The sequence below is a fragment of the Lonchura striata genome, chromosome 1 (assembly GCF_050655825.1).
Source record: "Lonchura striata isolate lonStrDom1 chromosome 1, ASM5065582v1, whole genome shotgun sequence".
Classification (NCBI taxonomy): Eukaryota; Metazoa; Chordata; class Aves; order Passeriformes; family Estrildidae; genus Lonchura; species Lonchura striata.
Genome location: NC_140703.1, coordinates 113,110,383 through 113,126,177, shown reverse-complemented (window position 1 = coordinate 113,126,177; position 15,795 = coordinate 113,110,383). Strand labels below are relative to the sequence as shown.

Below are 15,795 nucleotides of genomic sequence, written 5' to 3'. Positions count from 1 at the left end.
CGGCGCGGCGCTCCCCGGAAGCGGTAATGCCAGCCCGGTGATCCAGGAAGCGGATGAGCCTCTCCCGCCCGCCTTCCCCTCCGGAGCGGCGCTGCGGGGACGCGGGGAAGGGGGTGGGGGGAGGCGGGGGGCGGCGGCACCGGCACCAGCCCGGCCCGGCCCGGCCCGGCCCCCCGGCCGTGTTTCCATGGCGCCGGGCGGGCGGGGGAGCCGGGGCTGACGACCCCGCCCGCTCATGGACCCCGCCGAGGAGGAGGAGGGCAGGGAGAAGCCCCCTGTGATCTACACCATGGAGAACAAGCCCATCGTGACCTGTGAGTGTGGGCTGCGGGTGCGGCCGGTGCCCCCTGCGGGCCCTGGGCGGGCAGGAGCGGGGGGATGGTTCTGGGGGCTCCCGCAGCTCCGGGTGGGGACAGGGCGCCTTCAAAAGGGATCTGCTGGCTGGGTTTGCCTCCACACTGCTTCCCTCCCTTTCTCATGGCAGGGGGCAAAGTTGGGGTTGTTTCTGTGGTAAATAACAAGCGGAATGTCGTGCTCAGAGGTGTTTAGGGGAAGAGGGTGAGATATGAGAATAAATCGTGAACCCCAAACTTCCTGCCAGCGAGCTCTGTGTGGCTTTACCGGCGCTAAGAGAAGTTGCGAGGAGGCATCCTCTGCGGCGATCCCACTGATGCATTGCCACTGGCGTTAGACTTTAATCCTCAGCTGCTGTGCTTGGGTTCCATCCCTGGTTTAGTTCACCAAAACGGGATCTCCTGCTTCCAGCGATGAATTAGTTCTTTCGGGTATCAGAGACAGGCAAGTGGTCCTGATGGAAAACGGGATCCCTCCTGCTCTCACGTGTATAGAGGGGTGCGCTCCAAGTTCACTTAAAACAAGCACGTGGACTAGGCTGGGCCCTAGGAAGCATTTCTTTAACAGGAGAGGGGTCAAGCACTGGAAGAGGCTCCTTAGAGAGCTGTCTAAGTCCGTCCCTACTCTGTCAGTGTCTAAGAGATATTTGGACAGTGCCCTTAACATGCTGTAACTTTTGGTCAGCCCTGAAGTGGTCATGTAGTTGGACCAGATGATCCTGGTAGGTTCCTTCCAACCGGAATAGTCTTTTTATTCTAACTACATCCCTAATGTTGTTAATAGAAATGTGAAGTGAATGAAATCAGCATAGAGAATTCTGCTTCTTCTTTTTTAACAAAAGGTAGCCAGTGGCTGGTCTTAGAAGTATCTCTACTGATGATGTAACAAAATATATATTTGCACTTTTTCACTAGAACACTGGGAATGCTTCATGTGCCTGTGAAATAGAAACTTGTTTCACTGTTCTGTGTTGTCTTATGGAGTCAGCATTTATTGGTGATTAAGGTCTTAAGCCTTACTTAGAAAAAGTATCCAACTGTAACCTTGTAGCTGTATAATTGCGGAACTCTGTGTGTATATATTTTGTCCAGACTATTTTATAAATGTGCTTTTTTCTGTCTTAAACATTTTTCCTTTTTTTGAATGCAGTTCATAAGCTGAAGTGAACAGGATCTGTCCTGAATCTTCTCTGGCTCACCTATTTCAAGAATTTTGGAATCCATTTCACTTCAGATTTAAAGTCAGAAAAAATGTGCATATCAGAAACATCTGGAGGATATTGCTTGCTGGTGTTAATGCTACAGTTCAGGCTGTGGGGGCTTGCTTTTTAGATTTTCTGGCTTTATGTGTATTCAGCATTGGAGAATCACCATTTGTGTGGCAGGGGGCTTGGTGGTGCAGGTCAGTCTTCACTGTTCCTTTGTGATATAAGTAACATTTTAATCTGTTGAAGTTCACAAAGTTTTACCTCAGGGTAAAACCTTGCATTTTTTGTTAGTGGGTGCTGAAAAGAACTCTGGTCCCTTTGTACAAGGAAATTTTCAGACTTCCAAACATGAAATTTAACCAAATTTCAATCAAGCCCAGTTGTCTGATATTGAAAACAGTATTAATTTTGTATGGTGAGTGAGCATACATTATGGCTGTAAAATGTTTTGTTCTTTTCCCCATCCAGTATGGTAGCAGCAGACTTAAAAATGAGATAGGAGGTGAGCATTCTGTGTCATTTGTATGCCTCACTCCTGGACTGAAGGAATCATTTCTAGTGCCCTGGACAAAACACAAGAGTAGTATCTTTACTGGTATGGACTAGAGTGGCTTGGTCTGAGCCAGCCTAACTCAGGAGTTTAAGTTAATTCAGCAAAAGTGCTCAGAGATTACCCCTCTGGTGAATGTAGTTAGGGTGACTTGCTACATTTTAAACCAAAACATTTTATTTCAATGGGGAATGCATTTTACTGTAAGTGCTTTAGTTTCTCGTCTTCTCTGTTCAGAGAAGTGGAGTACTTGGAGACTGTAGCATTTCAAATAAGTGCATTCACCAGCAATGACTTAGTTGAAGGGAAGCTCCTCTAAGCATTTTATTGCCAGAGATCTACAGAGAGGTGAGGCTTGGCCTTCCAGGGCAAGGATTGACTTGGTGCTGGTTTATTGCAAAACACATTAAAAGCCATGGTATTAGAAACTGCTCAACAAACACAGTTTATCTTTTGTCTGTGGTTCCAGTTTCAGGCAGTTGGAGTTGCCTGGGATAAGTGTTCCACCCAGAAGGAGCACATGGGGGAAAACCAGACCTGTGAGAGGATGGCTGGGTTCTGATTATATGAAGTAAGAGTGAAGGTTAAATGAGGGTGCTTTTCAGAACATATTTCCTTTTGCTACAAGATTCAGATTAATCTCTGTCAGGTAATTTTTTGCAACATGAAATAACTCCTGTTAACTCTTAAGGTTTGTTCTTAATAAGAGAGAACTGAAGAGGGAGTTTTGTTCGTAGTGAAACTTCTTTTCAACACTGTGCATACCAGAATTGTTTTGTAAGCTAATGTTTTTACCTACTTGAAATAAATTTGACAGTGCTCTGAAAGGAATGCTTCTTTGGTAAAGAGAGTTATGCTTTCAAATCTACGAGTTAATCTGTATTGTAACAGTAGTTATTTGCTATATTGGCACAACCCTGAATTCAGCACTCTGTGTACAGGCTTTGGCCTATGGGAAAAAATGGCAGGTTCCACATGTCTTGGACATCTGATGCCAGTTGCAAATGCAGTTTTTGTCAGTACTTTTTTCATGTCAGTGGTGTAACTTGATTATTTTGCCCTCAAAAGCTGTGTGTAAGTGAATTAGCCTTATTTTTACTGTGTTTTCATCACTGGAAACACCTGTAGTTTTAACAGAGACTTTTTAGATTCATAGGATTTGGCAAGGTGTGACAAACTTCTGGAGACTCTTTCTCAAGGCATACAGACAACCATATTTTCCAAGTGTGGGATAAGCAGTGTATTCACAGAAAGTTGCTGTTACTTTATGTGTTTTCCCTTTTCTCAGTATGGCAGCACCCTTGAGTGTTAAATCACTCTTGTCAGGAAGGACTGAGTGCCATGATGACTCAATTCCAAATTAATTTGAGCCATATTTTTTACACTGTCAGTCTTACTTGATTCTAAAGCCACTGGGGAGTTTTGCTGTCCAGCTGTGGTTCTGCTCTCTCTGGCAGGTTGCTTTGTGAACTCTCAATTCATTTGTAGCAATTTATCTGCATTGCTACCAGACCTGGTAAGCTTACAAAGTGTTTTTGAGTCATCTTACAGCTTTCTCACTGCTGTAGAAGGATTATTTTTAGCTTCATTAATTTTTTTGGTTTTTTTGCAGAGGCAAGTTGAGTGTTTGCATCAAACATCTTGAACTTGATTAGTTTCTGTAAAATGTTGACTTTACAAAATCTCTAAGCCAGCGCAGATTGCTTTCCTAGGAAACCCAAACAATGTTGTTTCCCTCTCAGGAATCCTGTTTGAAACTTTGAGAAAGTCTTTGGAGCTTCAGTATAATGTTATTGCACATATATATCAGCCAAAGAACTCATCCTTATGTAGCTGATTTGCACTTAAATTATTGGCTCTGTCCATATGAAAAGGAGGCTGAAGACTAAAGGCAATTCTGCAAGATGAAGTAATTATTAGGTTTTTCAGAGCTTTCCTAACAATTTATTGTAATTATCTTCATGCAGTTGTGGAATATTCCATTATCAGCTCGTAGTATCTGTTTATATTGTCTACTGTGTGTTTATATTGTGTGTTTGCATGTTTGCTCTCACTGTCAATAATCTGTTTTAGCACAATGGACTTCATGTATATTTGGAGAGAATGGCGTGCATCATTTTTATCGGGTCCGTGTTCAGAATGTGCTGTGATACAGCAACAGAAAAACCATCAGCAAATGCTTTGTAGGCCCAAGAATAGAAAATGTTTGCAATTATCTACAGCAGGAACAAAAAATTAATAAAAGTAAGGGGTGGGGAGGGAAAGAGAAGAATTTTGCATCTTTTTTGTGCAATTTTGTGGTGAAAATAAATACTTGCAGTTAAGAATATTGTTCTGGGACTAGAAGAACTTGATTCAAAGGTTCTTCTGTTACTAGTAGATAGATGTAATAAAAAAATGTGCCAGCAAGAAATGGGATGTAGCCCAAGTGATTAAAATGATTTGCTGCTAGTGAGACCATTTAACAGCTATATCCTATAAATTCATTTTCCTTGTTCTTGACCAGAACTCCTGCCTGCATTGTAAGTCATCACCGTTGTGTAGTTGATACATTATTCTGTGCTTAAATATTTGATTACATTTGTCATGAGAAGAACTGGCATATACTTGTTAGTTTTAACCTGTTTTACAGATTTAGAAGCGCAGCAGTGGAGTTTTGCTAAAAGGATTTTCTTCTAGTGAATCAGCTATGGTTTTTATATAGCAATTAAGAAGTGCTATGTTTTGGTTTTTAGACCTCTTTTGAATATGAATTTGAGTTGGGAGGGAGGAGGACCTTTAAAAGATGTAAATATAAAAACTTTGCCAAAACTTCAGGTAGATCCACTTCTTATAGGCTAGTGATTTAAGAAAAAAGATCCATAGTAGAAATTTTTGAAAAATAAGTGGGGTCAGAAAGTTAGCTGTGCATGATACTTGGAGATAAAACCTAAACAAAACTATGAAGTGTAGTCTTGGGCCTGTGTTCTTTTAAAGGTATTCAAAGCCTTTTATCTCAGTTGACTGGGCTTGTCATTGGTATCAAAGGAAAATATTTGTCTTCTTTAGTCATCTGACCTCAGGAGTTTTTGTTTTAAACTGCCTGTGTAGTTAGTGGGTTAGGATAATTTCCTCTAGAGGAAAAAAAAAATATCACTGTGATATATATATAGATACTGTAGCGACAAAGCCTCTAAGCATCTAAGAAGTTTGGAAACTGTTAGGAAAAAAGATTATTGGGGATTTTGGTAGTTTTAGGCAGGCATGCCTAAAAAATGTCAATATTTTGTGGTTCTTTGGTATTAGACAGCTGCTACAAAGAGTGCATGTTCCCCTTGGAAGTCCTGGTTAGGTGGTCATTCCGGTTTTCATTGTTCCTGTACAAATTTATAGTAGAACAAGTGTCCTAGATAGGGAAAGAGGGAAGGGAAGAAGGCTGCACTGATTTGATCTACCAAAATACCAGGAAGAAAGACAAGGAGGAAAGAATCACAGAATTGTTTGGATTGGAAAAGACTTTAAAGATCGTCCTGTTCCAAACCCCTGCCATGAGCAGGGACACCTTACACTATCCCAAGTTGCTCCAAGCCCCATCCTGCCTGACCTTGAACACTTCCAGGGATGGGGCAGCTACAGCTTCTCTGGGCACCCTGTGCCACGCCTGCCCACCCTCACAGGGAAGAATTTCATCCTGATGTCTAAATCTATCCCCTGTCAACTTAAAGCCATTGCCCCTTGTTCTGTCACTCCAGGCCCTTGTACAATGTCCCTCTCCAGCTCTCTTGGAGGACCTTTAGGCGCTGGAAGGGCCTCTAAGGTCTCTTCTCCAGGCTGAACAAGCCCCTCTCTCAGCCCCTGTCCATAGCAGAGGTGCCCCAGCACTCTGAGTATCTTTTGTCCCTCTTCTGGTCCCACTCCAACTGGTTTGTCACTGTCCTGCTGGGGACCCCAGGGCTGGAGGCAGCTCTGCAGGTTGGGGTCTCACCTGAGTGGGATGGAGGGGCAGAATTCCCCCCTCCCCTGCTGCCCACGGTGCTTTGGATGCAGCCCAGGACACTTTTGGCTTTCTGGACTGTCAGTGCACATGGCCTGGCCATGTTTGAGCTCCTCCTCAGCCAGCACCCCCAATTCCCTCTCCTCAGGGCTGCTCCCGATCCATTCTCCGCCCACAATTCATGAAGTGTTCAGATAAGTGGCAAAGGCCCTACCCTTTGAACTCTGTCCTGTAGGAAGAAAGGAAACAGGTGCTTTGTCTTCTCTTTCTCCTGGGGTGTTTCTTTTTAATGTATATCACTTGAACATTACTGCTTTCAGTTATTGTGTGTTATCACTTCATGTGCTGAAGCACCCTGTATTTAGTGTGGTATCACTGAAAGAGTTACTGTTTTCTTTCTGTTAACTTCCAGGTCAATTCAGACATTAATTCAGACATATATGGTTTAAAAGCTGAGGTAGGTCTTCCAGGAGGTTATCAGACTCTAATGTTACTCCCTAGTTATCTCTATGGGATATTTTGGTCTTATTTGCCTGTAGGTTCTGAAAGATGAAAACCCTTCTCTAGAAGGCTTCTTGATTTTAATTATGATAGGATTCCAGAATTACTTTTCCTTCCCATATACGCACATCCTTCCTTGTCCCTTTCAGTTGTATCTGATAATAATTTACACTCTGGCTCCATTACTGACAGCCATAGAATAGTTTTGCTTGGTCTTAGTGTTGAGACAAATCCTCTGGAATGAATTTGCTGTGATATGGTTGTGTCATCATCTTTTTTGTTTCTTTTTTTTCTTTTTCCAAAACATCTCAAAACAAAACAACCTCCTCACCAACTTGCAAAAAAATGACAAAAAGTCCTACAACTAAATATTTGAAGCAATTCTCAGACTTTTGTGCAGACTCTTTGGGTTTGCTCTAAGTTTGAATTCCAGGGTTACTTGGGGTTTTGAAATGTTTAATTCTAAATTCATAGAATTCGGTCAAATGCAAGCAAAAATTCCTGTAGTGGTGTTGTTTGTATTTTCTCCTTTATTTCTTATTTTCCATTTTTTTTCCTTTTTTTGTTTTTTAACATTTTGGAAAGTAGGTCATAGATACACCAACTACTGAGACACCAGAGGCATATATGTAGAGAAAGAATGAGACTTCTGCCATGCTTGAGGTCTCTTGAGCCATAGGAATCTTGTTCAACACCACTCCAGAAATAGTGATTTATTTGGGACTTTCTGTTCTTTGTGCAGGTTGTGCTCTTTTCTGCATGCTGTGAAGTGCTCCCCTCCCTCCCTGCATCCCAGTAGTACCCAGTTCACAATTTACTGTGCATCTTGCCAGTCTGACAGCTCTAACAATTCCTTGCTATACTCACTGGTATCAGTGCTGGTCCTGTGTCAGTGCTGTGCTGGTGTTGCCTGCTGATAACTTCATTTTAATGTTCTTGGCTTGATCAGCTCAAACATGCTGATTACAGTAGATACTGGGTCCAGTTGAGCAGAACATGAAATGTTGCAGCCCTTTGGGTGTTGGAAATATGTGGAAGCATCTTTGGTCTGTGTTCAAAGACAACCAATGTATTTCACATTGAAGGTCTGTTCTCACTTTTCTTCTAATCCTAGAGGGCTGTGTTGCCTTGATCATAAAACACATTCTTATGTATTTGATATGCCCTCAAAACCAATGCAGGGGAAAAAGCTGACTGGTTTTGAAATGAATATACCCGTTTTAAGCTGATAATGTGATGTGTCTGTCTGAATAGCAGGGTACTTACACATTATCCTTTAGTTCCTCTGTATTCAATAGCAGTCCTTTTTACTTAAGATGTTGAATTTTGGAATAGTTTTGTGCCATACATTGAATTTTTATGTGCAGTGTAGAAAAAATACTTTGCTATGTTCCAGAGATAAAATATGTGGCTTGTTCTTTCCAGCAGATTTGGAGCTCACAGGCTCTCATTTTGATGTGGTCATCGTGCTGCTGCTAAGTCACTAAGCCATGTTTCACTCTCTGTGGGCAGTAATGAGTTGCAAATCAATAGACTGTTCTCAGCTTGGCTCACAGAGGTGTAGCTTGGTATAAAACAGCATTAATACTATGACTAACACTTGTTTCAGTATTCATTCAGGGCATTTGTTTGTGGTTTTAAATAGCATGTGATATGGTACACTTAATTCAGATGGGATGAAGGTGAAGGATCAAGCATTAGGTACTTTTCTGGAGAAAGAGGGGTAAAGTACTAATTGATTTTGTTTTGGTTTTTTAGCTATTTTATGAAATTGCATTGTTGAATAATAGCTAATGTGGTCAGGCATCAGAAGAGCTATTTTTGCTTTTCTTGCACTTAATCAGACTTTTAAACTTTAATTTTTAATATACTTCATTGTGTGGTGATAGAATTGTGTTAGTGCTGGTAATCAAAGTACTACATGTGAGAATAATAATACAGATGAAAAAATTGGGGAAAGGAGAGTGGACTAGAAAAGGATTTCTAAGATGAATTAAAGAATGCTAAAGGAAGATGGAGGTAATACCTGGATTTCTGCCTGGATGTGAGACTGGGGGGTGGGAGTGAGAAGAAAGGATGTCAGGTACTTCTTCAGCTGCAGTTTCCAGTTCCACAGGAAGATGAGAAGATCTTCCTGTTCTGGTGTGCATAATGATTGTGAAAAGGAAAACCACCAGGAATTAGCAGAATTGCCTGTAAGGCTGTTAAAATATTAATTTATGTCTCGTCCTTGTCATATCCTCCCTGAACCTAAGAGAATTTAAGAATTATTGTTGAAAGGTTACTGATAATACATTTTTTTCATGTGGTAGACACTACATTTTGTTCTGGCTTGTATATAAGTAGCTCCTGCAGTGGTGTTGTATTTAATGTAGTAGTCTGGGACCTGCACTGTGTTAACAGACCTCATGTTTCTGAAGAACAGCGTGGTAGTCAGGGAGGTGTTTTGTATTAACACCAGTCCCAGAAAATGAGGAGAGAGGAATCATATCCAGTAAAACATAGAACATGTGCTAAACCAGATTTTCTCAGCATGGGCCCAGCTACAGAATGATGGGAACCACTCTCTATCCAGTCTTCTGTTTTGGGAAGTCTAAATTCTGGAATATTTTTGAATATACTTTTTTTTTTTTTTTAACCAATGACTCCAGCTAAGGAACTGCTTGTTTTGTTTTTGGAGCTGGACAAGTTTTATGATACTCTCTTTGGTATATGGATTATGTAGCTCTGTGGAAAATCACAATAGGAAGTTTGTAACAGTGTCTGCTTAAAAGTGTTGTATTAGGTCTTCAGAGTGATTTAAAAAACTCTAATTCAGTGCTGGACTCCAGTTTCCACGTAGCAGACAAAATTAAATGTTCTTAATAACAGCAGACCATTAGTAGAATAGCATATTAATATACATTCTATAATTTGCACATGCTAATATATTAATGCTTTTCATTTTCAGGTGCTGGAGATCAGAATTTATTTACTTCCTTGTATCCTACACTTTCTCAGCAGCTTCCTAGAGAACCCATGGAATGGAGGAGGTAAACTTACATTTTATTCTGTGATTCTGTTTCTGTGTCTGATTTTGACCTGGGTAAATGTGTATTTGTTGTGTTCTGAGGAGCTCTTACCATAAATTGAGATGAATAGAGCAACTGACTCAAAGAAATTGGAGAAATTAGATAATCAAAGTGAATGTTGTGCACTTCAGGATGATCTTGTCAATCCTTCAACTTTGCCTAAAGAAAAATGATAGTAATGCTGTGTTTCTCTTCCTGATTTTGTGCTTTGTGGGTTTTCTTGGTGTGCTTTGATGTAATTTGGCATATGTTTTCTGAAAGTGGTATGCTTTATTCTCAATGAGAATATAGGTAGAACTCACATGGAATTAGATGCATTTCCCTTCAGAAATACATTTAATGTATTTCAATGTTTTGTGATTGGAAAAAATTCTGGGGGAATTCTCTTATTTGGTATTTTCTACTTGTCCTAGAGAAAATCTTTTACTGAAAGAAAGCTGAAGAGCTTCTAGCTGCTGTTCTTCAAAAAGGAGCTTTTATCTCATTTCAAGCAATACCACGTTTTAGTTGACTTTATACCAACTGCAGTGAGTGTAGTTTGTGGGTTTCCAGGGCCAGAGTATTTTGGTTTATTTCTCTTCCCCACAAGACATGTTGATTTTTCTATTCTGACTGCTAATTTCAGTTTTTAAACTCTGTAGGTCTTATGGCCGTGCTCCGAAGATGATTCACCTGGAATCCAACTTTGTTCAGTTTAAAGAGGAGCTACTACCCAAAGAGGGGAATAAAGCCCTTTTGACTTTTCCCTTCCTTCATATTTATTGGACAGAATGTTGTGTAAGTACTTGGAAAAACTCAAATTTAAAAATTAAATTGTTCACCATAAGCATGAAAAGCAAATGAAAATAACAGACAGCACAAGCAGAAAGTCAAAACAATTAAGTCTGGGTTGCATAAGCATGCATACCTGATATATTGCTGGAAACAAAACTCAGCTTGAGCACTTCTGGCCACATGCAGTATCTGTTTGTAATGTTACTTGACACTAAGAGGACAGGCATTTGAATAACCTGTTTTCAGTACTTTCTCACAAAAACCCCCAGGATCTTACAGTGATACTGCAGTGGCACAGTGCACTTTCTTTGTAAGACAGAAATGTGGCCAGGGTAGGTCAGTTATGATCTGTTGGTGCACTGAAACCTAAAGATAGGCTTTTTTTCCTTTAGTTCCATCTTCTGTGTGTGTCAGGTACTGGTGGATGTCAGCAATGTAACTGGGCAAGAGTTGGAATGTCTTAATCCTGTTTATCTCCAGTTCACTGCCTTTTGTTTTGCCTCTGTTGTGAATGAATTATCCACTTGAAGGACACAGGTGACATCTGATCTGTGACCAGTCAAAAAGAATCCAGAACAGCCTTAAGAATTATCTGTATTTATCTGTATAACACCAACCCAGAAGCAAAATAATTACAAACAATGCTTCTGCTTTTTAATTTTTTTTTAATGGAAAAGCTTGTAAACAGGTTGAGATGTGAGCAGTGCAGAAGGTGGAAATATCACACTTCTGTTACTATGTGAGAATAAAACAGTTCAGCTTTGTAATTTCAAACATGTTCTTATTGTAAAGCTCCAGAAAATGGAAAATAAAGAGTTTAAATGTTGTTTAAATATTGCAGTCATCTAAAGAATAATAATGTACCAAATACTATATCTGCTGTTAATCAAAATATTGGAAATAAATTCAATTAAAAGACTAGAATGTTACTATGTTTTACCTTATTTGATTTTTTTCAGAAAGTGAATTTACTGTCACTAATCCCATTTGATAGGTCTTTCTGTTTGCCTTCTTTTGGAACAAAACTTGCCTTTTGAAATTGTTCAGAATGTCTGTTTGGTTTGATGATTCACCACTTCTCATCCCAGGACACGGAAGTGTACAAAACCGCAGTCAAGGATGACATCACCAAGTGGCAGAACGTTCTCAAAGCTCACAGCTCAGTGGACTGGCTGATTGTGGTGGTTGAGAGTGATGCCAAGAAAAAGAACAAAACCAATATCCTGCCCCGAACATCTATAGTAGATAAAATAAGGAATGACTTCTGTAACAAGCAAAGTGACAGGTGAGAATTCTTGTGCTTGCAAACATTTTCATTCTTTGACCAGTGTGCTGATTTATAAACTCAGCTCCATATGCAAGATATTCCTTGCTCATTTAAAATCTTCCCTTGATGTCCAGCATTCAAACTGGTGGCTCTGTAAGATCTATGCTTTGAAGAAGGCTGGCACAAAGAATAAAGGGATGAATTTTATTTTCAGTTTTCCTGGGTTTGTGGCAGCTTTGAAATGTGTGTCAAATAGATTTCAAGTATCTCCTCCTGGCTTAGGGAGGTTTAAGGGGAACAGTGTGATGTTAATCAGCTTTTAGACCTTCAGGGTTTTTTGTTTGTTTAGGTGCTTGCAAAAGTCTTACCAGAGTTGCAGGTAATGGGAGTGAGGTGAATATGAATAGGGAATATGAAGCCAATAGGGCTTATTTTTTGCCATTGTACTTTCTGCTGTTCACTTAATCACATTTCCAGTCTGAGATAATTGACGTAAGGCCAGTTTCTTCAGGTGTTCTTATTCTAAGGAAATAGTAATGAATGTATAAAACTGTTCTTGCTTTCATTAAAGCAAACAAAATAGGATTTTCTAATCAGAAATAGTGTTTTACTTGGATGAGAGATTTTCCTGTCTTTAGAGATATCATTAGGTTTTTGGATGTTAATTGTGATCAAAAAACTGAGGAAGGAAGATGCTATGAAAAGTCAATTTATTTGTAAATTAATGGGATCTATTTCTTTTCTGAGAAAAGCAGAGGAAGTTTTAACACATAGCATGTGTAAAACCAGACTGAGATATTTCAAGAATCTATTATGGATGATTATTTCAAGTGAGTTAGGAAAGGCTGACTATATGTGATCAAATAGATCCTGGTTTTGTATAATCTTTACCAGGAGTATCTATATTTGCTGTTCTGCTGATTTGTATTGCTAGGCAGACTTTTCTTTTCTAGGTTAGCTACAGCATTACTTATATTTAAGAAGTTAGAATAATATACTCATTATTTGCTTAAAAAAAATAAAAGCTTTAGAGTATTCAATCTGGGTAAAATACTTAACCCTTCTCATAAGCTATATCACATGACAAAGTTTTTAAAAAGCTACCAAGCACCAGCCAAAAAAAAAAAACAAAACCAAAAAAAACCAAAAAAAAAACCCCCAACATAGCTGCCTCCAAACAAACATAACCCTCATCTAGTTTTTTTTCCTCTGATTAATGGGGAATGAAAACCTAAATATTGTTCATTCTGAATTTGTCATGAATGCACATTATTCAGCTGGGCATTTATATGTGAATTATGTGTTTTCTTCCTCAAATAGAGTTTTATCAATCTCTTTACAGATGTGTGGTACTTTCTGACCCTTTGAAAGACTCTTCCCGTTCTCAGGAATCTTGGAATGCCTTCCTGACCAAACTCAGGACATTGCTTCTCATGTCCTTTACCAAAAACTTAGGCAAGTTTGAAGATGACATGAGAACTCTGAGAGAGAAAAGGACTGAGCCAGGATGGAGCTTCTGCGAGTATTTCATGGTCCAGGTAAATGTCACTTGATTAGGAGTCTCTTGATACTGAAGAAAATACTTCAGTCTTAGTTTCAAAAATGCTGCTTTGTTTTGTTGTGGTTGGATTTCTGGTACTTTTAATGTTCTGATCATTCTTTGAGGGTTGTGGCAGGAGTTATGGAGACTGATTTAAAAGCAGCATTATTGGATCCCATGTGCAGCAGGTTTGAGTTACCTTTTAATATGGATAATGCAGCAATACAGCTTCCTGCTGTTAAAAAAGCAGAATCTCTTCAGGCTTGTCAAAATTTTATGAACCTCAATTGAAGCAAACAAATTGCATCTAGAAAGTGTTTTAGTAGTTGATCTTGAATTTGGGGTTAATGTCCTGTTACTGTGCATACACACTCAAACTTGCAATTGGTATTTAACATGAATGCTGCTGTTTTCTTTGTTTAGATTGTTATCAGTATTTATAGAGGTGATGTTTAGAATAGTGTCTATTTTGAAGTAATCCATGTAGAGAGTACTATGAATTCTATTTTTTTATGTAGATATAAATACAATTTTGTTTTAGCTGGTTTATAGAAAAGCAAGAACCTCTTGTTTTATATAATTAAATATCTTGATTCCTTTGGAATTTTCTGGTCCCTGTACAATGCTGATATCTACTCCACTGAATCCGCATGTCTCCTTTGACTGCATGTGCTATCTTTTGCATAGGATATATCTTATTTTGAGGCCTTTTCTACTTAGCAGTTTGGCTTTGTGTAAAAAAAATCCTTTTATGATGCACTGCAATTGATGCCTTTACGTTGTAAACTGAGGGGAAATCATTAGTACTATTATGGGAGATGAATCTTCAGCATTTATTAATTTACTTATTTAAATTCAAACTTTTAATAGATCTATGAGCAATATCTTGTAGTGAATCAGGATCTGGATACACATCAGAATTTACTGGCAGAGCTGTATGATTTAATCTTCTTTTGTGGACCTCCCTGTGTTGGGAAGAAATCTGCTTCAATGGCAGGTTTTTCTAGATGTGTGAAATGAAAATTAGCAAAAGTAGTTCCTGGAGCTCTGTGGATAGATAGATGAGGACAGGCTGTAATACCAGACCTAAATAATGTCAGTAACATGTTCCCTGTATTGCTTGTGTGCCAAAAGGAAGAGCTGGCCTTTGTCTTTGAGATGCTGCAGCAGTTTGAGGATGCCCTGGTGCAGTATGATGAGCTGGATGCCTTGTTCTCTCAGTATGTTGTCAACTTTGGGGCTGGTGGTAAGTGTCTGAAAATCTGAAATAAATGTTGATTGCATGAATTCCTTCACTGTGCTGAGCAGCCCTGTGTTTTGGGCAGTCACAGGGAGGCTGCACCAGGAAGTTTGTGCTCTTGTTTTATGCTGCGTGCGAACACAAATGTCCATCAGTTACAGTCTTAACAAAATTTTGTTTCTTGTCTGTGATGCTTAGAAGCAATTTTTAATGAAAACCTGTGTTTTGCTCTAATGGGATGATTGTTACAACCAGAGTCCTGAACTATGACATGACACAAGTATTGATCTGGCTGAGATACAGCTGCTGTTTTTACAGCTCACTGCTAGGCTTTTCAGTAAAGAGCTTCCTGGAGAAGTACATTCAGTGTTGCCTCAAATTACACAAGATGTTTGGTAATCACTGCAAAACTTAATAGAAATAGGTGCTTAATCTGCACTACAGAAGATTTAACTTCATTTTTGAGAAAAATTACTGTGCAAGAAGTATCAAATAGCTTTAAACTGTTTTAATGAGCTAAAGCACATGCTGTTATATAACAGCTTTAATCAGATATGTTTTATGAATCTGGTGAAAATATAGTGCAGGAGTAATTGCAGTGAAATAGATTTGTGCTGACTGAAGCCAATGCAATACCTAGAAGTGGGGGCATATCCATTCATGATGGCTGAATGAGAAATATTTAAACAGATAAAGCTTGTTCGTTTTGAACTTCAGGTAGGCTTAATTGCTAATAAATAAATTAGAAGCTGATTGCTACTATACCGATAACAAACATATAATGAAGACAAAATGCTTATGGGAAATGAATGTGAAATTAAGTTATCTTACCTTGCTGTGGACGTTCTGGTGGGTTTTTGGTTTGCTTTTTGAAGGTAAGCATTAAGTCATTTATCCATGTAATAAACTTGGGAAGAACTAAGGCAGCTCGCATCCTCTGGAGGGAGGATGAAGAGGCTTTCCTAGAAAGCAGTGGTTGATTCTTGGATATTAACTTTGTTTACTTAGATGGTGCAAACTGGCTGACCTTTTTTTGCCAGCCAGTGAGGAGCTGGAATGGTTTAATTCTGCGGAAGCCAATAGACATGGAGAAGAGAGAGCTGATTCAGAACCAAGAGGCGACGCTGCTGGACCTGCGCAGTTACCTGTTCTCCCGGCAGTGCACATTGCTGATCTTCCTGCAGAGGCCATGGGAGGTTTCCCAGCGAGCCCTGGAGCTTCTTCACAACTGTGTGCAGGAGCTCAAGCTGTTGGAAGTGAGTCAGTGTCATCTGTTCCATTACGTGAATTATTTCATCCAGTGGTGATCTAATGAGAT

The 15,795-nt window shown here is 39.5% G+C and overlaps 1 protein-coding gene across 1 annotated transcript in view; it reads left to right on the top strand.

The window, feature by feature from the left end:
- The first annotated feature begins 132 nt into the window (after positions 1 to 132).
- TRAPPC10 (trafficking protein particle complex subunit 10) overlaps positions 133 to 15,795 on the top strand; it is a 37,491-nt gene continuing 21,828 nt past the window's right edge. Inside the window, exons 1-7 of the mRNA XM_021540026.2 lie at positions 133 to 314; positions 9,536 to 9,617; positions 10,298 to 10,433; positions 11,519 to 11,715; positions 13,040 to 13,235; positions 14,372 to 14,483; positions 15,486 to 15,733. Of these exons, the coding sequence (XP_021395701.2) occupies positions 236 to 314; positions 9,536 to 9,617; positions 10,298 to 10,433; positions 11,519 to 11,715; positions 13,040 to 13,235; positions 14,372 to 14,483; positions 15,486 to 15,733 (1,050 nt within the window). The 5' untranslated portion in view covers positions 133 to 235. The remainder of the gene's footprint in view (positions 315 to 9,535; positions 9,618 to 10,297; positions 10,434 to 11,518; positions 11,716 to 13,039; positions 13,236 to 14,371; positions 14,484 to 15,485; positions 15,734 to 15,795) is intronic.